The sequence below is a fragment of the Larus michahellis genome, chromosome 8, assembly GCF_964199755.1.
Source record: "Larus michahellis chromosome 8, bLarMic1.1, whole genome shotgun sequence".
NCBI classification, from domain to species: Eukaryota; Metazoa; Chordata; class Aves; order Charadriiformes; family Laridae; genus Larus; species Larus michahellis.
Window position 1 is genome coordinate 25590259 of NC_133903.1, and position 24748 is coordinate 25615006.

General features: G+C 49.8%; 1 protein-coding gene across 2 annotated transcripts in view; it reads left to right on the forward strand.

Moving 5' to 3' along the window:
• The window catches only part of PRRX1 (paired related homeobox 1), a 41531-nt gene extending 21095 nt beyond the window's left edge, over positions 1-20436 (forward strand). The window contains exons 2-5 of one of the 2 annotated variants that reach the window (XM_074598573.1): positions 12655-12830; positions 13532-13713; positions 15212-15280; positions 19344-19423. In XM_074598573.1, the coding sequence (XP_074454674.1) occupies positions 12655-12830; positions 13532-13713; positions 15212-15263 (410 nt within the window). In that variant the 3' untranslated portion in view covers positions 15264-15280; positions 19344-19423. Of the gene's footprint in view, positions 1-12654; positions 12831-13531; positions 13714-15211; positions 15281-19343 lie in introns of both variants that reach the window. The other variant, XM_074598572.1, reaches the window with a different exon arrangement.
• Positions 20437-24748: the final 4312 nt, after the last annotated feature.

Below are 24748 nucleotides of genomic sequence, written 5' to 3' on the forward strand. Positions count from 1 at the left end.
GCTGTGTACCTTCATACCATCTACTGAAGGTGGTTTTGCTTACTTGCTGTTAATTTAATCTCCGTGCTGTGAAACTCAACAAGCTGAACGGCACAATCGTAATGTGAACGTGTCCCATTTCTGGTTTATTTTGAAGTGCACCCAGCTCCCATAGCTTTTTGTTCAATAGTTTTTATTATTTGGAGAACTTTTTTTTTTTTTGTCCTTCCCCAGGTTTTTCATTGCAATTCGTATTCAAATATCAGTGTTTCTTGGCCTAAAAATACTTTGTACTCAACTTATTTCATTTTTACTTTAATTGTTATTAAAAATGGAAATAATGAAATGACCAGCAAATGATTTTGCCGGAGGGATGATCAAAAAAATTGTAAGATGTTTTCCACAAAAATCTGTTTAAAAATTTCTCATTAAATGTCATTGACGTTTCTGGACATGACTGACACTAGGAAGTTTGAAAAAATGCCCATGCTAACAGGCCGGGGGGACAGGAATTTGCTGTATTTGACAGGCTGTATACAAGAAGGATGCAGCGCTGCAAACTCGGCAGCGCGGCTTTGCCAATGTGTCTAGACAGCCCATCTCCACGGGGGAGAGAGAAGCTTATTTCTTGGACCCGCTCCATCTGTGGCTGCTCCGATGAGACAAGACCACTTGCCGGTCTCCTTTATCCATGGAGTCTTTCTGTCCGAGCTTTGGGGCTGTGCTGAGCTTGCTCAGCCCTCGTTACGTGGTGACCGTTCGTCTGCGTGAGCTGATTTGGGCGCCCGCAGCTGGTGGGACGCGGTGGTTGGAGCAGGGGGACGGGACACAGCGCGGGTCCGTAGTCCTCTTTCTCCAACTGTGCTACCTTGGGTGAGCCGTCAAATCTTTTGCTGGCGTTGAGATGCTCCTCTGTTAGGTGAGGATGCGCCTAGTCTGGCAACGGATGTGATTTGTTAGCTAGAGCCTTTAAAAAGACTTAAATTCTGTTAAATTGTCCTAGAACGGCAGCATTCATCTGCTAGCCCTGCACCAGACCGAAAGCCGTGCTTTGTCCCTGAGATATCCCGCACCTCTGTACAGGTCCCCAAAATTGTCTGATCCTCCAGGTTAGAGTATCTGACGTTTCAGTCAGATTAAGGGCAGCAATAAGCAGATATCCTGTAATATATTCATCACCTGGAGGCAAAGATTGTTACTCCGTATTAGGGATTGTCGTTTCCAACGTATGCCTCGTTTGCCCCAGTTCGCAGCGGCTCTGACAATCGTTATTCTGCCTCCTCTGCTGGGAGTTGTGCCTTTCAAACTGCAGTGAACTTTGTGGAAATACAGAGGTTTCCATTTTTCAGCCTTTTGATTTAAAATCTCTAGCTGATTGTTCAACTCTGGCAGGCGACCATCCAAAATACATTCCAAAATATTCATCATTCCAGCAGGCTAAGAAACATAAGATGTAGCAATTTATTAGCTAATGTGAAATGCATTCACCGTCCAGAAGAGGCTAAGGATGGAGGTGGATCTGAGCCCGGTTTCCCTTCGCATCCCGCAGAGCCGGGGCGCGGGGCACGCTGGAGCCCGTGGTCCGTCCCATCCACCCTCCTGTTTTGGTGAATGTCCCCATGTCCAGCAAAAAACCCCCAGAGCCCCCAGCCTCATCCCTCCTCCCTGTCCCCTGGCCTTAGAAGAACAGGTTTTCACTATGGACCTGGGAAGGAGAAAGGGTTGTTTTGAAATGGCCCTACGCTCTCTAATCCCTTTGCCTCCCGTAGCAATGCGGGATGTAAAGGTCCTTTATTCCCCACCTGAGGAGCACGTTCCTGGTCAGGATGCTCACAGCCCTTGGAAGAGGCAAGTGGGCTGGATGCTGACAGCCGGGCTCAAGTTCTGTTATTTCTGGATCTCGGATGCCATTGTTTTTCCAGTTGTGATCAAAAGGGACCCATAAAAATGCATTAACAGTCAAAATCTGGATTTCTAAGCGAAGCTCTGCAGCGGCTCCAGTCCAATTTGCTTGGTAAGGGGCGATGGCAGTGGTGGTCCAATTTGGTCGAAACACTATTTTTTTTTTGGATACTAGTGAAAGGGGAGCGCAGGCTTTAGAGAGCTGGTTTTGATGTTCTCACCATCGTTTGCGCTTCCCTTTCTCCCAGCCCGTGGTCCCGGCACGGTCGTTCTGTGCCATGCAGTTTGCAGTCCTGGATATTTCAACAGTAAAACAGATGAAATATCCATTGAAAAGAGTGTTTCTGCCTACCGGTGGGGCCAGCTGGTGTGCGCATCCCACCGGTCATTGTCTGTCTGCTCGCACGGGTCCCACCTACAAAAAAAAACCCCACATCCAAGTGAATTTCCAGATCCGGTCGGGATGGGGCTGTTTAATAATGGCACTTCTCAACGGCACGGTGGGCCTCCGCGGGGACGTGAAACAAACGGAGACATTCATGAAGCCGGTCAGCTTGAGTCAGTCTTTCCCGGTGCGGGCGGGAGATTGTGCTGGGTAACGTTTGCAGGCTCTTGGCGGCTGCCACACCGTTTGGAAACGAGCCACTTGAAAGGCCCAAAATGCCAAGTGGTTCATCTGCAACGTATGTATGGACTGAAAAAAATACCCCCCCCCAAAAGCTTCCCCTTTTTTTTTTTTTTTTTACACTAACTGCTTCTTGCAAAAATGTTTCTAATTTTCCCCACTAGGAAGTTTTTCTAGCTGAAGTTCATGAGGATTTTTTTGCCACGTTTTTTAAACAGAAGAGAAAGTTTAATAAAAGCAGCATTGCCCAGAGTTGAGGTGGGTGTGCGGTGGGAGGGGGACTGCAGGGTCCCCACTTCGTGGCTTCTGGGCTGATGCGTCCTTCTACGTGAGCACTAACAGGGAGGCTCAACCTTCTGAATCTGTGGCCATCAGAAGAGGGTGGAAGCGGTTTCTGACTATTTTGGTCTCGGGGACTGCTCTGAGGGCTGGAGAGACCTTGCAAAGACTGAAATGTACCATCCCGAAGGGCTGGACCAACTGTAGTGGTGTCTGTCATGTGCTCCTGGCTCCATTAACCCCTGGCCCAAGCACCAGCACTGCCTCAGGTTTGCTCTCCTTCTAGGAACTCCTTCCTATGGAAGGAATCAAAATCTGCCCCACGCTTGGTCCCTACAAGGGGGGAGTCTCCTTAACACGTTCCGTATTTTGTTGTTAAAGTCTTGTCCCAGCAGCTTGGCATCAAAGGGCGTATCGATCCCTGAAGCCTGGGGCATAGGTGACACGTTTTTGTGATTCATGTCTAGTTACCATTCTGAGGGTCACCTCTGAACATGAAGAGAAAGGGGACGCCAGGTGAATCCAACAAGGAAGCAGGTGGAAACAATAGCGTGCCGTTTGTAGAGTGTAACCCTATGAAGCTCACTGCAGAGGGATATGAGTGTGGATTAATAACCTGTCCTTGCCTAATTGTCATGATGGTTTGTTGCCACTGTCTTTGAGGCAGCTGGTGGTATCCAGGTGGACATGGATCCTGGCTTTCCTGGTGCGCCGGTCTGGTCCTGGATGGGAAGTGCTCATTACACGGTCAAGCTAAGAGCAGTGGTGGCTCTTAAGAAGAATTCTCCCAGCCGTCGTGCTGGTTCGGATGTACCACACGCACGTTAGAGTTAGAAGGGGCAGCGTTACACAACTCGTCTCTTCAAGCCTTTGTAGAAAGGACAAGAAAGGGTGCTGGAGAGGAGAAAGACGTTATCTGGAATAAACTACGGCGGGGAGGGGGCCAAGAGTGTAGAGAGGCGGCTTTGGAAATAAGAAAATACCGATGGAGCAGGGCGGAGGCTGGAAGTTTGATCTTGGCTGCCTGAATGCCGTTCCTAAGATGAAACATCAGGACACATGGCATGGGAAGGGGAGCTGATGAGAAGAGGATGTGGGCGTTGGAAGTCATACCCCTGACCTTGCAAAGCCGTGACTTTGCACGTGTTCAGCCCTGCCAAAAGCACTGGTCCTGGGTCTTAACAAAGCGTGAGGAAGAGGCTGTGAAGGCTTGAGGTGCTCCAGCCCTCCAGGCAAGGTCTGGTGGTCATATTGGCACCAGCGGCTGGACGTCGTTGCGGCTGAGTGCTGTGCTGGGATGCACAGATCCCTGTTGGGTATGATACCTTTGGGTACCCTAGTGGGGTTTGGCCAGCGGAGCATTTCTGCTCCTCTGTCACGGGTCCAATGCTTCTGCGGCATCAGGCTGCCCTAACGAGGTACTCGGAGAGGGGAGGACTACAGCTCCCTGGGATCGTGTCCCCTCCCGAGCCTGGTAAATCCACCCCGCTGGATCACCGCCACGGTCTGGTGGTTTGGTCTCTTTGTCAGTTACAAAGTGCAGTCTCACAGAACATGATTTGCCGCTGGCAGGCTTTTAAAATATGTGTTTGCTTTTGATTATATATTTTTTTTTAAATTAATTTTCCAAGGATCAATGCGGTAATGCATATAAAAATTACAATATGTAAAACAAAGTATAAAAGCATACGAGGAATTCCAAACACATAACATACTGTGCCTTGGAGCTTATGAGATCCATACAGCGCTTATTGTATTATGGGAACACTCTGACCCCAAGACCCGGCGGAAAGACTTGTTAGAAGAGCAGGACTAAGCCATGTGCCTTATGAGCTGTAGGATGCCCAGAAGGAAAACCCTAGCGAATATAAAAGCGGAGCTGTTAAAGAGGAACTCAGACTGGTCTGTGGGATCTAGGGGGACTTTCAATGGCTTTGTACCAATTTCTGGGGAAGGATGTATACTTTTGCTGCCGCAAATATTGTTCTCCCAGTAATTCACACTTAACGCCATGTCTTTGCAGGGAGGCTCTCTGGATTTCCATTGCATCGTGATTACTGTTTGGTTTTTTCTAAATTCATTTCTTCTGTCAGCTCCAGCAAGTGGGAACGTGGACGTGGTTAGGGAAGACACACGTCTCAGCCGCTGTAACTGCCCATGTGCTCTGCAGGTTCCCGTCAGATGAGAAGCAGAGCACCAGAGCTGAAACCACCCCGCAAAGCAGTTTTGTCTTACATGTGCCATAGGACAGGACTCTTAGCTGCCAAGGAGGAGCTCCTGCTGCCCTGGCTGTGGGTCAGGAGCGGAGCGGGTGGGGGTTGCAGGAAGACCTGGTCCCCAGCTCTGCAGACCCGCAGAAGCGCAGAGCAGAGCACGGGGGATGCCTCTGCACTCAGGTCCCTGCAGCGCCCGATAAGTGCGGGTGGAGACTGTTTGAATGCTAGAAACTAGTCTTGAGGAGCTTGGAGATGTCTCCAGGCTCTCCACCAGGAAGGCAACAACCCCCAAGACCTCGTTCCCGGTGGGCGAGGGTCACCGGCTGGTGCTGGGCCTTGAAACCCTCCTGGAAATGTCTCTTTTGGCCATGGCGCAGGCGGGAGGTCCCTCTGCTCCGGCGTCTGTCCTGCTGGAGGGCAGCGAGGGTTTCACCGTCGGCGCTGGTGGAGCCGTGGTTGTACAGGACCTCAGTGAGTTCCCCCAGTCTGGCAGGCGGAGGCGAGCGCAAGGGGAGACCGTAGGCACGCTATCCATGCAAAAGCTATTGGCAGCTCGGTAATGATATGTAATTGTTTGTATGCGGTCAGCTAGAAATTATCCTGATAGGTTCCACATTGCAGACACTTCGGAGAGGAACTGCCGTAGTCCTGTGGGCCATGCTGAAAATACACACACTTTTTTTCCATTTGAATTTAAAACTCGTGTTTTGTATGAAAAATTCAGGGTCACCTTTCTGAAGTTCCATGCTCGTGCACAAATTAACTTTTTTTTTTTATGTGCAAAAATGGAACCTGATTAGTTTACCAGATAATCAAAAGCGAAGGCTTTTAAAAGAAATATAGTATCTGTTTCTTTGTTTTCTTCTTCTATTTTTTTTTTTTTTATGTTTGCCTGGTGATGTTAACAAGCCTGGAACTTCAGATACTTGAATTTTCTGTGTAATTGAAGTAATTTGAGGTCTTGTGCACAGATGATGCAGGTAAAAAAAACCAAACAAATAAACAGCGGAGGTTAGAAAAAAGCTCAGCCGGTGTTGTGTAACGGGAGAAAAATGATAGTTCAAAAACCTCCGTAGTCTGACCTGTAATCGCAAATGCAAACCTGCTGTTACCGCTGCTCGTCGGGGCTAGCTTCAGTACATGACTTAATAGGCATCTCTCCTAACTTTAACATATTTCGTTTTCTTTTAAGTGCCATCTCCGTTCCATATTGCCTACAGTTGTGATGCCTGGTGTAGGGTAATTATAGCTTCTCCCTGCAGTGTTTGCCTACCCTGAAGTTAAACCTTATTTCCATTTGAAAATACTTTTCATGCATGGAAATATGTATAAACCGGAGTCCGTTCTCTCCTGGGAGCTTTTAGACAGATACTTCAGGCCGCTCTGAGCACGAAATCTTATCCGTGTGGGTCCTCTTGTCCCGTTTCTGTCCCTGTTCACGTCTTGGGAAGACGACGGATGCTGCTGGGCGATGAGCTCCTGCTGCCCAGACCAGGAAGGGAAGCTGCAAAACCAGCGGTGGACCTGGCCGTCCAGCCTGGTCAAAGACATGGAAAACAAGCCGAGAGAAAACAGAGCGGTGAGGCTTTTCCCCCGTTTTCTGCCAAAGTGATGTTTTCAGGCTTGGAAAGTGGCTTTTCAGGTTGAGAGCGTCTCGTTTAGGGTGAACTTTGCACGGCGCCGAGCGCTGTTGGTGTCTGTCGGCTGTTTTAGATGGGGTGCGATCTCGTCTTTGCGCGAGGGACGGTGCTGGGACCCCCAGTCCATGGCAGCCCCGCTCCCCGCGGCACGCTGGCTCGTCTCCAGCATCCCGCACGGGTGGAAAATCACTTGAGACCCCTCTCAAATCGGACGGGGCAGGGCTTTGCCATCAGGTGGATTTTGTATGTCCCTGTCTCTGCTTCCCGCTCCCCTTCCTGGCGCCTTATTAAACCCTTTGGGTTGGGTTTTTGGGGTTTTTTATATGAGATAAGTTGAGAAAGCTGCCCAGCACTCAAAGAGTTGCAGTATTTTGGAGGCATATAATGAATCGAAAGCAAAGCAGAGCGCAAATGAAAATGGAACATGAGCTTGCGAAGGGCTGTAACTGTCTGGACGGCTGATGTTGGGGAGAGGAGTCTGCCCGGAGCCGGGGGGGACCCGCAGAAATATTTCTACTCAAACTGTTCCTTTCCCATCTCTTCTCCTTTTTCTTTTCTTTCTCCACCACTCTGAATAAAACTTTCATTGTTGTTTTTTTTTTTAACTTCAGGATTTTTTTTTTTTTATTTTAAAACAGTTTTTAGTTGCTAGGTTTTTAGTTTCTAGATTATTTTTTTTTTCCCCTGTGAAATAGTTAGTCTCGTTTTTTCTTTAGTCTGTGTTCAAACTTTAGCGGTGACTTCTTATTTGGAAGGCTGTGATTATAGTGTGATTCCTTATTTTCTTCCTGGAATGCTTTCTCAGTTTACAGTTTATATAACTGATGTGACAAATCTTTCCTGCCTTACCGTATGTGATACTGCGGTTACATGTCTCTGTTCCTCACTTAATTAAATCCAATTGTTTACTTTCAATTCAGATCCAATTAACGTACTATAATAGCTGGTTCTGGACTTAATAGAATCGGTCAAAACTTTTTAAAACTGCCCACACCATGTAAATCCCATCTGGAAACTAGTTTTTGTTCTGACCTGGAATGAAGGCAAGTATGCACAAGCATTCCTGCAAACTGGAAATCCAAAATATGTTGCGGTTGGAAGTAGTGGTGGAAAAAAATATGTGACTTATATGTAGGTATTTAATTCTCCACTCTGTTTTGCTTTATAATGCATTGTATTTTCCATGCGGCATCCCAACAGGAGCCGTTCGAGGGTACCCCTACCCCAAGTGGCAGTCCCAGACACTAGGACAGCGGCTGTGCGATAAGGAGCACAGATCGGAGTGTCTTCAAGCGCGGATCTGTCGCGTTGCAAGAGGAGACACGATGAGCAAGGGAAAAAAGAGTAGGACGTTCCATACTGTATCACTTAGGAGCAATTAAAAATTTATTTGGTGCATCCTAGAAGCGCGTTTGTGTACGACACCAGGATTTGCATGTCGTGGGTGAATGTAGAAATAATACAGGAAAACACAAACGTGGGAAAAAGAAACAAAATCTCCCAGCCCAACACGAAAGGTTGTGGGATTTTAAAATGAAATTCCCGTATTTTCCAGCCTTGGGTTCCTGAGAAGAGAACGTGCGTTTCCATCTCTCTGGGGGACACATTTGCGAGCAGCTCAGCTTTTGAGGACACGGCTTGTAATAAAATATTTCTGATTAAAAGAACATTGATGAAAGACTTCTGACCCACCTAAAAAGCTTTAGAGCTGTTTTCCTCTTCCCTCCTTTTCTGCTGACTCCGGTCACTAGTGCTGTCAGCGCTGCTTAGGTATACCGTTATTCAGCGTTCAGCCTTGTTTCCTGATAAAGAAATGACGGCAGGAAAAAAAATAAAGGAATACCCTGCTGCCATGTTGAAGGCAGCCGGTGACTGCTGTGAGCAAGGTGACATTTGCAGACACCTGGGGTTTAGGTGTCTGCAGTCCCTCGTTAGCAGTTTGTAATCAACATATGGCATGTCCACACGGCAAAACGCAAAGAGTGATCAACCCAGCAGTGGCTCTGGGCTAATGCCATTATTACGTTTTTTTTTTTTCCCCCCTGCTACTCAAGTAACTCGTGCAGACATTTGGATCTAGCTGTGTTGCGCTGTTCCAGAGGCGCGGCGAAAGGAGATCTCAAATTCCCCACCTCCCCCCGCCACAGGCCGTGCTTTGCTGTCGAGCCACCTCCATCCAGCAGCGTCCTGGAAAAAGGAGGTGACTCACGTCCCCGCTCCGCGCCAGCCGATGCTGGAGGTGCGTTAGCCAACAGTGACCTGACCGTGAGTCACTGCGACACGGACACTGCCTGCAACTTTTCCGTTCCTTGGCCCTGCTATTTTTGGGTCCGGTAATTACGAGGTGAGCTGTGAATCACCAGTGTCTCGCTTTACGCCGGGAGGAAACCAGGCAAATTGTATTAACGTGCTTGGCAGGAGGGATTCTTGTTCTCCAGTGTTTTACAGGCTTTGGCCCCTCTGCTTGCTCCCCAGAGAGATGTCCTCACCCTTCCTCATGTGTAACTGTCACGCAGGATCCGAGCAATGCCCAGGCAGCCTTGGGCTTGTGCTCCCTCCAGCCGGGTGTCGTCTTCTGGGCAGGAGCTTTGAAGGCCTGGAGGGGATTCTCAAGGGGTCCCAAAGGCTTTTATGGATTTGTTCATCCATTCCACGTGGGCGGGGTTTAGAGTAGAAAATAGCATCAAACAGATAACTCAGGAGGAGGCCAGACACCCATGTTGACGTTGGCCTCTACGGCAACTGGTCTTGCAATGTTTCTGCCGTTCAGAGGGACGATCGTGCCCTGGGGCTTGTTCTTCGCTGTTTGCTGTGTTGTGTGGTGCACAGCAGCACGACGACGGCGCCGAAGCTCGCCAGTAGAGCCAGAGGGAAATTGCTGACCCTTTTTATAAAAGCGTTGATGATGACTCAGGAGAGAAACGCGCAGGACTTTTCTGCTTCTTTGTAAGGCACGGACTCTGTGACAACACTGAACCCCCCAGGTAGAGATGCTGCATGGTGTCCTGCACGACCAGCGGTTAAATCCCATCCCTCTCCTTCACTGCTTCGCTTCCCACCACCTGAGCGGGATAGATTCACCTGGTGCCTTGTTTTAATGCCCTGGGATTCCTACAGGTGTTTGTTTTTCTTGCGTGTTCCCGCCTCTGCCAGTCCCTTCCCCAGCTCAGCTTTATGACTCAACGTGCCTGTTAAAAACTGGTCTTCAAACACTTCCTCTCGGATACAAGAAAACCAAGGGTGTATTTTTGCACCCAGGAATCCCCACGCTGGAAGGGAGCCTGCTGGGGATCATTGGGCTGCTGGAGAAGTTTTGGGGACGGAGGAGCTGTAAACCTGCAGGAATTTGAAAAACCGACTTTCATTTAAGAGGAATGTCCTTTTGTTCCCAAATGGATGGGCCTTGCTCCAAAGGCGTTCAGGTGCAGTAACTGTTACCAGATGGGCTGTGAAAAGCAACACAAACAGGTGGTGAGGACAACAACCGTAGACTTTAATTTCCTTGTCAGCTTCTCCCCGTGCCTTACATGCCCCCTCAGGAACAGGAGGATGAGGGGAGCTGTCGTATTTGTATATGGTGAACGGAACGACTGTCGAGGGGATATTCTGCAACTGTATATCACAGGTCAAGGCCATGGACTCTCAGTGGTGAGTGTCACCTGGGCCAAGGTGCGCAGTGATTAACTTAAAATATAACTCACTAGCTCACGCATTTTTACAGAGACAACGATGAATATATTTTAATGCATGCTGACATGTATATTGGCTCAGATCCTCCCAACCATCACTACTGTTCTTCCACGTAAGACAGTGGGACCAGGGGGACATTGCCCCACCTGGGGCTCTGCCCGGTGTGCTTGGGAGCGTTGAAGGCTGGGGCTGCAGGAGCATGAGAAGCCTTGATGGTTTTGGTGAGACCCCACACATACCGGAGCGCTTGATGAGGGATGAGCTCAAGGCGACGGCGTACCAGTCCTGCAGCATGAATGGGGCTGTTTCACTGGAGGCAGCGGTGGCCTCCTGCTCCTGCAGGCTGGTGCCTTGATCTCAATTCCTTCAATGCGGCTTCCCATGGAAACCGATGTATTTGCTGTGCTGCCACAGGTGTGATGAGTGAAGATACTTTGGTACAGGTAGGGTAGAAGCAAAGCCGGTGTCATAGCCGCCAGCTTGTCCTAATAAAGAGCATTCATAGAATCATAGAATCATAGGGTTGGAAGGGACCTCTGAAGATCATCCAGTCCAAGCCCCTGCCAGAGCAGGGTCACCCAGAGCAGGTGGCACAGGAACACGTCCAGGCGGGTTTGGAATGTCTCCAGAGACGGAGACTCCACCACCTCTCTGGGCAGCCTGTGCCAGGGCTCTGCCACCCTCAAAGGAAAGAAGTTCCTCCTCATGTTGAGATGGAACTTCCTATGGTCAAGTTTGTGCCCGTTACCTCTTGTCCTGTTGCCGGGCACCACTGAGAAGAGCCTGGCCCCATCCTCCTGACACCCACCCTTTCAGTATTGATAAGCATGGATAAGATCCCCCCTCAGCCGTCTTTTTTCCAGACTGAAGAGACCCAAATCCCTCAGCCTTTCTTCATGAGAGAGGTGTTCCAGTCCCCTCGTCATCTTGGTAGCCCTTCTCCAGCAGTTCCCTGTCCTTCTTGAACTGGGGAGCCCAGAACTGGACACAGCACTCCAGCTGCAGCCTCATCAAGGTGGAGGGGGAGGATGACCTCCCTTGACCTGCTGGCCACACTCTTCTTGATGCAGACCAGGATGCCCTTGGCCTTCTTGGCCACGAGGGCACATTGCTGGCTCACAGTCATCCTGTTGTCCACCAGGACTCCCAGGTCTCAAACCCCTGGAGCCGTCGCTCGCTGCTTGCCAGTACCCGCGAGTGCCCGTGCATCGGTAGCTCCGTCACTGCTGCTACATTGGCATGTGCAACAGCCCTGGGAAAAGGAGAGGTGGCGCAGAGCACGTATTTGCTAAGAAAAGCCATTTCACAGGTATCTCAGCACTGGGGTTGCTCCAGTGACCGCAGGCAGTAGTGATAAGTGTGACTCCAGATGTGTGGATGTACTGATTTATTGCTGGAGTAAATACAAACGAGGCATAAAACAATACGTGCGCACAGTTTGTTGTTCACCACCTTGCTGGCCTGGGCCAGGCAAGGGGGTGCTGGAGAGTGCACAACTGTTCTTCAGTCAACGGTGTCCGACGTGTTTATGCTCAGTCTCTCTCTTACTGGGTTTTTGCTTCCCAGTTGCAACGATATCCATGTCCGTCTGACTGTATTTCCGTGTCCTTGGCTTGCAAGCGTACAAGTGAAACTGGCTTTTGCACTTGTCTCTTATTCAGGCCCCTATCAGTCATGCTTCATTTCCACTGTCTGATACCTCTTTGTTCACAGCTCCCCATCTCTGCCAGAATTGATGCCTCGCGGTCTGGATGCGGGGAGGATAAGAGAATGCAGTCCTCATTTAAGCCAAATGGAGCGACATATAGAGAACATTACCTCGGCTGTAGTCAAGCCCAGTGTAATAGCCGTTTCCTTGCACTTCCCTTACTCAGAGATAGGAGCATCTTCTCACAGTCAGTAAGCTCTGGTGCAGGACTGGTGCTCACCCCAGAGGGCTGTATTACGTCCCAGTAAGGGCAGTCCTTGGAAATTTGAAGATGAGAGAACAGGTCTTCATCATTCTTTATGGTCAGAAAAGGTTTCTGGGATTGTCAGGAATGGGGAGATGCATATTGGACTTACAAGTTTCTTTTTAGAGATAAGGAAGCTGAGGCATGGGGTAGCCTGAGAGAGCCAGTACACGTCTTATGCAGTTGAGCTGGGAAATAAATACCTGGTGTCAATGCGTTTTCCACCTCCTTTTTACATGGGGACTAACGCAGTGTGGTTAAGGTGTGGTGTTGAAATTGCGCACGCCCCTTCCTAAGCCCTTTCCATCTTGAAACCATTGAGGTTATTCACCCCATTTATAGCCTTTCACATCTCCAATTTTCTCTCCTAGATGACCAGCTGAACTCAGAAGAGAAGAAGAAAAGAAAGCAGAGAAGGAACAGAACTACCTTCAACAGCAGCCAGCTCCAGGCATTAGAGAGGGTCTTTGAGAGGACACACTACCCCGATGCCTTCGTACGGGAAGACCTTGCACGCAGAGTCAACCTCACTGAAGCTAGAGTTCAGGTAATCACTACAGCTTGTATCCAGACACACCTCACCTGAGGGGTGCCATCAGGCCATTCCAGTATGGCAGTAGAAATCCTTGAGGTCTGCATGGCACACTAGGGTCACCAAGCTTCTGAGTCATGCTGTGTTGCAGTCCCAAGCGTGCCATGCCTTAGGAGGACTGCCAGGCCTGATCCGCTACCATACTCTACTACCTGCCCAGTCAGATGTCTTCATATGATTCGTTCAAGGCCAAGATGTTGGATGTCCTGTGCTCAGGCTGCACACATTATCTTGAGCTTCTCAGCTCTTAGCTTGCAAGCCTGCACCTTCTGAAGGTCAAAGCAGACCATGGAACACGATGTGTTGTACAGCACTCGCTCCCAGGCCTTGCTGCCTGCGGCACAGGACAGACCCGGTCCCACAGGGACCTTGCTGAGCCAGTTCCTCACATGAAGGTGTCATGGGCTGGGCTGGGCTGGCCACTAAACAACTGACAGATGCTCTCCAGGATGAGCTGGACACAACGGTCGGTTGGCATCTCATGGGCATCTTTACCAGGTCTTGTCATCAGAGTTTCCAGTGACAGGCATGCCAAAGCAGCCTGGTTTTACGGAGCCCTGTCTTGCCCAGCAGAGCAGAAGTGGTGTGGTGAAAGGGTGAGAGTCACAGCAGAGCTGGTTGTGATGGTTGGTGGGTGTCTGTGCTTCCCACCCCAGGTGTGGTTCCAAAACCGGAGAGCCAAGTTTCGCCGGAACGAGAGGGCAATGCTGGCCAGCAAGAATGCCTCTCTGCTGAAATCTTACTCAGGGGACGTGACCGCTGTGGAGCAGCCCATAGTACCTCGCCCAGCTCCGAGACCCACCGACTATCTCTCCTGGGGTACCGCCTCGCCTTACAGGTGAGTGAACAACCCCCCTGGGGCTGACCAGTTTCTGGCACAGTATAGAGCAATCTCAGAGTGGCCCTTAGACAGCTCTGATGGGGTGTTAATATTTGCATGGGACAGCTGGAGGATACAGCAGTTTAACCACCCCACTGGTTTTCCTTACCTGTCCCCATCCCACCCCATCTCACTGCCAGGCTTGCAGGGTGGGCTTGGTTCAGCATCACTGGGGCTTTCTGGCAGCCGGCTCCATGGGAGGTTGCGGATTCTTTTTTGGTGGTCTCTCTCCGCAATTCAGGAAGTTTCGAAAGAGGATCAGGTAGAAATACATGGAAGCGGAAGTGGTTGCACTTGCTTCCCTAGTGCATCCAGTTTAAAGCAAGAAACCTCTCCATGGGACACAGATCCAGGGAAGGTGATGGCAGAGCACCTGGGGAGGCTCAGCCACCACACGGTGGCCAGAAGAGGGAGTTCTGTGGCTGTCCAGTGGCAGTCACTGGCTGAGATGCAAGGAAGGGCTGGGAAATCACTCCATGCGTGTTGCTCCCAGTCCTCCCCTCTATGGTCAGCGCTGAACTGGTGAGTAATTTCTTTCTAGTTGCTAGAGCACAAGGATGTGTGTGACCGAGCTGTGCCATTGTGCTGTGCTGTGGTTGGCCCACAGTAGGGACCAGGTGTCTCTGGGTGGCAGACTGGTGTTCAGTGTCCGTCTCCTGTGGCCAGTGCTGCTTAAGGGGTGGCAGGAGAGAAGTGCAGATGTGGCAGCCCCAGTCTGCTCAAAGGATCTAGGATGTCCATGCGTGTCACAGGCTTCCCTGTGCCATCCACAACCCATCAGGAACCGGGTGTGGACACAAGATCCACAGGATGTGTTGGTTTGTGGGGAGCCAGCTGGCTTGTAGACAGTTAAAAATGAGCTTGGTGGGTGTTTTTTAGCACAGTGGCTTTATTGTTGTTCAGGACCTTGAAGCCTTTGGCTGGATTCCTTCCTGTTCATCTGGCTTGGTCACAACCAGCTTCCCACTGGCTTTTGGGAGCCACACCATGCCCAGGACCTCTCTTCCTTGGTCGCCTTCATCCCCTTCTTGTATCCCAAACAGTGTTTGCACAGTTAGGTCTGCAAAAACATGGCCTTCCTGATAGTTTGTCACTTGTTGGTGCCATGGGATCCTCTTCATCCACCCTGTAGTGCCAGAAGAACAAGTCATAAGTTCACCCACTCCAGGTACTGAAAAGGATGCTTTTGATGACCACCAGTTTGGTCTTTGAGGTGCCCCTTATCCCTTGGATTTTATCTGAGGACTGCTGTCTGGCAAAATCCCCCTTTTGGGGTTAAGGCATTCTCTCTGTGAAGTGCTCCTTGGTGTAGCATTCCAGGGAGGAGTCTGGGTAGTGGGTTCAGGGGAGAGACGCACAGGTCCTTCCCCACCCCGCTGAGACTGCTCTGGTCACAGTACCAGATCCCTACTGAATGCTTGTGGCTTATTTCTACCTCTCACACTTTTAAAAATAGATCGTCCCTCCCAAGATGTTGTTTACACGAGGGGCTTCATAACGGCTTCTAGGAGAAGACCCTGCAAAGGTAACTTCCAGGGGCGCACTGGGAAGGGCTGTCTGGGGCCACCCTGGGCAACGAGAAGCCCAAGGCAACTGGGATGTGTGAACGAGGAGAGGAAGGGAGAAGGGAAAGCCTTAGGGATGGTTTTTCTCCCCCTGACGTCCAGACCTGGCTGTGCCTCCACGGTGCAAACACATCCTCACTGTTTTGCTATCTTCCCCTTGTATTAAGCTAAGACGTTTCAGCAAAGACATTTGCAGTGTACGGCTGTCCCCACTGGCTGACACGGCAAACCAGGACGGACTGTCACCCTCCCACTGCCCTGCAGAGGGGTAGGAGGCATTGGCAGAGGAGCAGAGCAGCTGGTTTCCACAGTGTGGGGCGGTCAGGACCCTCAGACACTTTATGCTCCCCAGGCTTTCTAATCCCGCCGGTCATCTCTTAGCCATCGCGTTCATCTTAATGGACGCCTGGGCCAGGTTGTCCCAGCCTCATTAAAGCTTGGAACTGAGTAGGGTTATTAAAATATTGGACGCTTGGTGAAAAACAGCCGTGCGGAGTGTTTGCGTGCCCCTCTGCCCCCTCCCCATCTCCCCGGTGCTGCCGTACCGGCCCCTGATGAACGGCGAGTCTGGGAGAGGGCTGAGAGCCGGGCTGAAAGCTGCACGGCCAGCGCTGTTTTTACTCTTAGATCTGGGGGAAAGTTTTCAATCAGTGTGTTTATTCTCCAAATACATTCAGCCACAGGTCAGCCAAAGCTATTTGCGGATCTGTGTCACGTAGATAGCCAAGTAGATACTATTATTTTTTTGAAGTTGAAATGTTTGGCTTCGACATTTTTTAGCATAGGTTCCTAAGAAAACAAGACTAGCAGTCGCGCTGTCAGCCTGCACTTCCCACTCTAACAGCCTTTGACTCCGCAGGCCATTAAAAACCATATTTGAAAGAAGGATTTTAGGCCTCAGAAACATGATGTTCCTCTGTGTTTCGTGAAAGCAGCCAGCTGAGTAGGGGAAGGAGACTCTTTCTGCGCCTGAATGCAGCAGAGGGAGAGGGCAGCAAGGTGACTTCAACCCTTATTAGACCCTGGAGAGTCTCAGGAGCAACCCTCAAACTATACTGATGTTTGGAGACAGCCTTCTCGGACACTGCTCCTTGTAGAATAACTTGCTAAAAGAGAGCATTTCTGGAGATTTTTAGTTTAGCAGAGATTTCGCTGGGCAACAGTAATTTTCCCCGCACCTCTGGGGAGCTGAGGGTAAGAGGTTCCCTGGAGTTTTAGACCAGACTTGGGCAGCAGCTTGGATTTGAATGGGGACAGTTTACACCCAAGACTGAAAATTCCTGTTTTGTCTGATCTAGAGTATCCTTGAGGCTCTTCCCATTTTTTTCCAGCACAAAAGCATGGGGGACATGTGCCCTGTGGAAGTGGGTGGCAATGGGTGCTTAAGTAGCCATCGGCTGTACACCTTGTGAAACTGCAAGGTTCCTGCTGACTTAGAGGGGAGGAGAGGGTAAAATCACCAACCCAGCCACAGGGAGGGAGCTGAGGGGGTGCACAGCCATCTGGGGAAGGCTCCAGGCATGCCGATCCATCACGTCCTGGACCCCAGTGAAATGCAGCTGATGCACCCTGGGTGGGGCAGAATTGAGCCTATATTTTGGTACGTGTATTTTAATGTTCCTCCTCCATGTCCTTCCAGTAGCTGTTACAGACTCTCAAAGTGTCCTGAATTTTTGGCATCCTGGGGAGAGTTTTCCGTGTGTAAGCTGTTGTGTTTCCACCAGTCCTGATGCAAAGATAACACTTCCTCTGTGAAGGTCTTTTTCCTCACTTTAAAGTGAGAAATAGGAGTCATTTGGCCTGGGATGGGACCTACCTGGTCTGGATCTCCTGGAGGCTGAGGATTCAGACAGCACTGTGTTGCATTTAAACTCCTGGCAGGCTAGTTCTGCCCTACGAAGTCGGAGATACCACCAGCGCTTGGGGACGAGGATGCCCACAGCCTGGATCTCTTTGTGCAGCAAACGCCCTCTTTCCTCAAGGGAGATTTTGCTGTTGCAAAGACTCTTCCAGTCATAGAATCATAGAATTGCCCAGGTTGGAAGGAACCTTTCAGACCATCAAGTCCAACCATCAGCCTAACTCTGACAAAAACCACCACTAAACCATGTCTCTAAGCACTGCGTCTGCCCGGCTTTTAAATACCTCCAGGGATGGTGCCTCAACCACTTCCCTGGGCAGCCTGTTCCAATGTTTAATAACCCTTTTGGTGTAAAATTTTTTCCTAATATCCAGTCTAAACCTCCCCTGGCACAACTTGAGGCCATTTCCTCTTGTCCTGTCGCTTGTTACTTGGGAGAAGAGACCGACCCCCACCTCTCTACACCCTCCTTTCAGCTTTCAAGTAGTTGTAGAGAGCGATAAGGTCTCCCCTCAGCCTCCTTTTCTCTAAGTTAAACAACGCCACCTCCCTCAGCCACTCCTCATAGGACTTATTCTCCAGACCCCTCACCAGCTCCATTGCCCTTCAGTTGTTGAGGTCAGCGCTGGAAGAAAATTAAAAAAAAAAAAAAAGAAAAAGGGAAAGAACAAGCTATCTTCTTTCTTGGGCCAGGGATGGAGGAGAGCATTTCCCAGAGCCTCAGATGTGAGCCACCCAGGCAGGCAGTTGGAAGGGGTCAGCACCAGACCTGAGCTTGCCTCTAGCAGAGCATTTGTGGTCTCCTCCTGAACACGCTGACTGCCTTAAATGGGTGTCTCCAGTCACAGAATCACATGGAATGGCCGGGTTTGGAAGGGACCTCTGGAGATCATCCAGTCCAAGCCCCTGCCAGAGCAGGGTCACCCAGAGCAGGTGGCACAGGAATGCGTCCAGGCGGGTTTGGAATGTCTCCAGAGACGGAGACTCCACCACCTCTCTGGGCAGCCTGTGCCAGGGCTCTGCCACCCTCAAAGGAAAGAAGTTCCTCCGCATGTTGAGATGGAACTTCCTATGGTCAAGTTTGTGCCTGTCACCCCTTGTCCTGTTGCCAGGCACCACTGAGAAGAGCCTGGCCCCATCCCCCTGACACCCACCCTTTCAGTATTGATAAGCATTGATAAGATCCCCCCTCAGTCATCTTTTTTCCAGACTGAAGAGACCCAAATCCCTCAGCCTTTCTTCATGAGAGAGATGTTCCAGTCCCCTCATCATCTTGGTAGCCCTTTGCTGTCCCCTCTCCAGCAGTTAACCCTCTCCAGCAGTCCACTTGGTGTTTGTCAGCTGGTTTTGATCTGTGGACTCATGTATAGGAAATGCAACAGGTCGGATAGTTTGTTGGGTTTTGGGGCTGGGGGGGTGTTGCTTTTCACAGAAACCTGGGCACCACGGGTTAAATGAGTTTTCTAGCAGTCTGGAAAGCAGATCCGCAAATTTTTGGTAGGATAAGAAAGGACTCAGAGATCTTTGTTCAGCCTCCGCTGCCAAAAGTAATGTTTTTCATGAATAAAGTCGTGATTTGAAGGGAGAAAAAATGTTTTGGGTGGTTGTTTTTTTTTTTTTCTTCCCTCAGCCTTCAAGGCATGCTCTGTATGATCAGCTGAAGTTTTGAGGGGAAAAAATGTGGAAATCTTCATTCCAGAGGGCTGAAACCAAAAAGCATCACAATGGTTGAAATGGGTTTTTCCCAGAGTGTTTCTTTAATGTAACATATGTTTCAGAAGTGACGTGATTTCACAAGCAATAAAACCAGCAATTGCTCTCATCAAAAAGACATTGCTTCCAGTGGGAATACTTTTAAGGACAATGGTCTAACTGGCAGGCTGGGCACCCTGACCTCATTGTAAACCTTTTGGGTTAGAAAATAGGAAATGGAAATTTTCCTGTTGACTTCAGCCAGCTTTGGCGTTGGTTATCTCTGGGTAAGTGAACGGCAGCAGCGAGATTTACTTTTTTTAAATAAGAAGTAGTGATAATTCCCTGCTCGTATAAGAAATACATCCCGCAGGAATGGAAACCCCGGGGTTTAACTGCGCTGCAGTGCATGTTCGCTCTCTGCGTGATGTAAGACCGTGTCTGACATGATGTTTCTCTCCATCCTACAGCGCCATGGCCACCTACTCTGCCACATGTACCAACGCCAGCCCGGCACAGGGCATGAATATGGCCAACAGTATTGCCAACCTGAGACTGAAGGCAAAGGAATATAGTTTACAGAGGAATCAAGTGCCCACAGTCAATTAACGACTGGAGGCAGCTGCCTTGGAGAAGGAGAAAATACAACAGCACCCGTCCTGCTTTGCAACTTGTTTGTGCTGAAAGATAAAAAAAAAAACAAAAAAAAACCCAAAAAAAAACACAAAAAAAAACACAAAAAAAGAAAAAAAGAAGAAAAAAAAGCCAACCCTAACCCAGAATTGAACATGGGGACCAAACTGGGAGCAAACTGAACCGCTCATGAGTGACAAGGTTCCTCCTTCCTTTTGGGATAATGCCACCATTATTTTTTTTCTTGTTATTGTCAGGTTTATTGCTTCTGCTCAGTATACTACGAGCTTCTTCAGTAAAGGACAGTCTCACCCTTGTTGGTTTCCATTTTTGTATGGGACTGCGAAAAGAAACCTCTGCCCATCTCAGCCTGTGGATGCGTCCCACCCATCATCATGCTGAGATGCAAAGCTTGCTCCTCTCCCCCCCTGCCCCAGCTCACCCTAGAAGAAGAAGTTGTTTGGTCACCGCTTTCCCTTGTATCTGCCTGACCCTTCATCCCTCCAATCCCTTGTGCCACAGAGGCAGCACCATTACCGTTCGTCTGGGAGAAGCTTGTTAGTCCAACACCATGGGATCATCCTACACGGGTTGCCTGGACCAGTCCAAGACATGAGGAAGACCTCCTCGGGCTTCTCATTGCTTTCTTGAGTATTCCCAGCACTGCCGCCATGAAAAGCCAAAGAAGAGAGAAAAGCCAACATGGGGGTGTGAGCGATGGAGGGGTTGTAGCGGGAGGGATCGCTCTGTAGTGCCAAGAATAGGACTGTTAGGACACTCCTTTCTATGCCTTACAGTTTGTGCCACAGGGAAAGGCGTTGTCCGGATGCATTTGTTTTATATATACTGTATATATTTATATATATAAGATATACATGCAAGCTTGGTTGGTGTTTTTTATTAAACAAAATAAAATCCATTGAAAATGTTTGGGATGTTTGTGCTGCATCCAGGTTCCTGGAGCCGGGCATTGAAATTCCAGCCGCAGCCTCTCTCACCCTTGTCAGAGCTCTTCCCGGTAGCCTCGGGCAGCGCTGGAAATGGCCAGCTCACGTCTTCCCGTGAGAAACCCTGAAGAAGTGAAGCTGGAGGGAGCCACACTCCTTTGCAGATATTTTCCCATGGGCGTTTGCAGCTTCATAGGGTAAGATGAGGATCTCCTCTCCCGTCAGGTGGGTTCGTGTGGCTTTTGGGAAAGTACAAGGACATCCCCATGGAAAGTCTCTGCCAGCCCCTCCGAGGGTGGGTGATGTCTCAGCAGGGAGCATCCCACACGAAGACCGTATCTCCCCCCAGTTCCCATAATGCTGCCCAGTGAGGCTTGTCCTGTAGCCTTAACCATTCTCGTTTGCTCTCCCTACCTGCTGTCCTCCCTCCTCTGGGATCTGGAGAGCTAATTAGGACCTAAGTTTCTTCTCTCCGTGAAGAGTAGAGGAGATGCAACCCAAAAGGGGTTTCTTCCATGCAAGCATCCTGAGGCAATGAGGATCTTTCATGTTGCCTACCTCTTTCAAACTTGAGAGGAGGAGGGGACCGTAAGGGAAGGAGAATGAAGCTCAGTCATGAGGGATACTTCTGGTAGAGTGGCTTAGGTCTCCATCTTGGAGTTTGCTGCAGGCATGCTGGCCATATATAGATGTCTGACAGTGGGCTTTGATAGTCTAAAACAGTATGTTGCGGGAGATGAGAAATAAATCTCTTTAAACCAAAGGTGAAAATTAAACAGGCAGAGGATGAATGGAAATCTAGCCAAAGTATTTGAGCTAACGCTGGGGAAAAAAGTCCCACATCCAAACTGGCGTCAGTTGTGCCCATGATTGTGTGTGTTGCTGCTGGAATTTTTTTTTTCTCCCTGTATGGATATTTTTGAGGGGAAAAAAAAGGGAATGTAATTATGACCAGGACAAAAACCTAAAAGTCGCAGATTACACTTGCAGACAGAACACCAGCAGGGGAAACAAGGCTGGACAAGCACTGCGTTTGAAGAAATCCGTGATGTTTTCTGTTTGATCCCTTTTTTTGGCCTTTCCTTCTCTAAACCGAAATATTTCTACCGTGAGCAGTGTCGTTCCAGCTCCTAGAGCCAAGTGATCACATTGGAAATCTCAGCCTTCACTTAGAAACTCACTCTTGGTTCCTGTGCCTATGCAAACAGAGAAGCTATTGAAGAACGTATCCTGCACCATCAGAAAGAAAAAGGACTTGGTGCAATGTAACGTTACTCAGAGGCTGAACCGGTCCTTGAGTGCCTTAGCCTGGTGCTCCCCCCTCTAAAGTTAGGAAGGAGACAGTTCGGAGAGCATGAAGCTCCTGGTACCTGGTTTATCCATCTGTGGACCAAGATATCCATCCCTACCCCCAGGCTGTGATGTTGACATGAAGGAGCTCACATAAATGCCTGTGCAAACCCTTGTTCACCCTTCTCACTTTATTTGTGCGAGGGACTGAATTGACTTGAATGGGGCTGCTCCCGCGGGAAGGTTGTATAAGCTTTTGCGCTTCCGATTTTAGTCGGGTCTTGCCTTGGGTTGGGCTACTCGGCTGGGGATGCCGTCACAGTTGGCCAGGCCGTTGTCAGTCCGGATGAGACCTTTACATCACCTTTGAGCTGGGCGACATCAAGATGTACACCAGAGCATCCGAGACAATATTGCTTGGGTTACGTGGGTTTGCTAAACAGAGTCCAGCTGGATGAATGGACAGGTTTTGTTCTTTGTTTCTTAATTGCTGATGGCCTCGGCCAAGAGACAATGTCTAGTTGTCTACCAAGACAAAGCAAAATTTTACAGTTGTGTACGTTTAATCTGTATTTTATTGAACCATGTAAATATATGGGCACGTTAAGGGCCTTATCCCGAAAGCGTGGAGTTCTCCAGGGTTTTCGTAGACTTTCAGTCACAGCTCTCGGAAGTTGCCATGGTTACATCAGTTATCACTAAGTTTAGGTGCCATTCAGGGGAGAAAATGGTCTTGAGGCACATTCCTTTTGCCTGCTCTGTACAAACGCTGTTTTCTCAGCCCCTCTTCCCCCCACCCACCTTTTCTCGACACAGAAATAGGTGGCTGATTCCCTCTAAGTGGGATTTTTGAGCATGACAGGGATGGATGATGGATGAGGCTGGCGGAGCTTGACGCGTGAAGCCACAGGAGGGATTCCCAGCTGGAAATGTATCCTGTAAATTATCTCTTGCTTTGTGATGTAAAATGTACAGTGTTTGCACTAGAATAGAAATGATCATTTTCAATAAAAGGGGGAAAAGTCTCCTCAATCCTTTCTATAAGCTGCCACATAATGTGTCGCGTGCTGCTGCCCTACAGCGTTGGCTGGGGCTGGGAACACGCCAGAGCCTTGGCCGGGGCGACGGAGGGGCTGGGGCCAGCGGAGCAGGGCTCCAGGGGCTTATCCTGGGGACGCCGTGCAGCCGATGGGAGATGGGGACCCCTCTGCAACACGTGTGGTGTGGAAGCCATCCAGTGAGTCAGGCAGAGACGGACGCTGTGTCCGGAGCCCTGCCTGGACCACAGGATCCTTCTGGCAACGTAGGCAGCTGCAAACGAGTTCAGCAGGAGCAGAAGGCAGGAAGCATCCACAAAGACTTCTAAAAGTGATGGTTTTCAGGAAGAGGCAAAACACACCTGTGGCTTTGCCCCTGGCTCCCTACACCCCACTGGGCTGGTGAGACACCAGTGTGGGGCTGAAAGTGGGGCATGAGGGGTGCAGGGGGGGCTCCCTTCAGAGAAGAGAGAGGAAGGAAGGGTGGGAATCCCTATGTGGGTGCTGGGGGTGGGGCGGAGGGGGGGGATGACCAACAGGGAGGGACAGGAGGAGGGAAAGCCACAAATTAGGAGAGGATGAGGGTTGAGTCCCACCACCTCTGCAGGGAGCAAAAAGGGATGGGCTCAGTAGGGAAAATGCTCCACTGCAAAGCAAGGGAGATGGTCAGAAGGAGCTGAGAGGTTAACGAGGGCTAATTAGGGCAGACTATTAAAGTAGGGGTGGGGAAAGCACCGAGTTGGGCTGGAGCTGCTAGGTTGTGTGTCAGAGAGAAGGTCTGTGCTGGGAGCTGTTGGGCAGATTTGGGGGCTGGGGCTTTCTGTGACTGTCCTTCTTGGTCTCTAAGTGATTTGTTCAGACTCGAGTCAAATGTTGAGAATCTTGAGTGTGTTTGTGTCAGCCTCCTGTTTCCCTGCTCCTCTGGCTTTTGACCCTCCAAGGGCAGCGTGTGCCAGGTGTTTGGCATCTGAGCCATGGAGAGACCCTGTTGGGGGAGAGGGGCATCTCTGCAAAGCCCTCAGCAGTAGTCAGCCAAGCTGCTTTCCTTGCAGAGCTGATTATTCACCCCTCTGAAGCTGAAATAATAATAATATCAGCCTCTTAGTTATTACTTTGTGGTTGCCAAAAGATGTAGGCTTGCAAATAGCATAGCTTCCAAGTTGATTTTGAGACTGGAGTGGGTTGGACTGAGTTGAAACAAGCCTCAGATGTCCATCTAGACCTGCAGCCAGCTCATCTGAGCTCACTTTGGGCAGGTGTCCATCTCCCCACTTGGCACTGCTGTGCTGTGGCTCGTCACCTGATGGTTACCAGTCACCAAGGCCCTGGGAGTTATCACCCCATGGAGCTCCAGCTCCCAGTTTGGCCTCGATTTCCCAACAGAACCAATAAAAGCTATGTCAGAAGCAGCATGCAGCTGCCACTGTGCAGCGAGGTTTCTGCATGTTGCTTCTGCAGAACATCTGACCATAAGTTACACCTATATAGTATTCTCTGCCATAGGAGTAGGCACCTAGTTCACTTGGGCTTCATCTCTCTAGAATAGTCATATCTCCAGTTTACCACGTGCTGACAAGGCGTGACACTGCTTATCTTCATCACAACCTCTCTTTGGGATGAGGAGGAGCAGATCCAGCCCCGCTTACTCTGATGGTAACAGATGTTAGATTAGTTTTCAGCTGGAAGGTCTTCATGACAAATATGTGGATGCAGGGGCTAAAGATGGAGCTTCTTGATTGAGGTTTCCTTCCAGTGAGAACCCATCAGCTGTGGGAATGCTGAAAGAGAGACTCGCGTTAGGGTAAGCCCTTGGTCCTGTTCTGGGGGTGGTTTGCTTTCCACTCGGGCAGCCTGAACCCCCAGCAGCTGGAGTGATGCCGAAGGAGAGGTGCTGGTCCCAAATTGCACCATGCTCCTGGAAACCTTCCTTCTCAGCAGCATGGCTGGTCCCTTCTGGGTCCAGCTCTC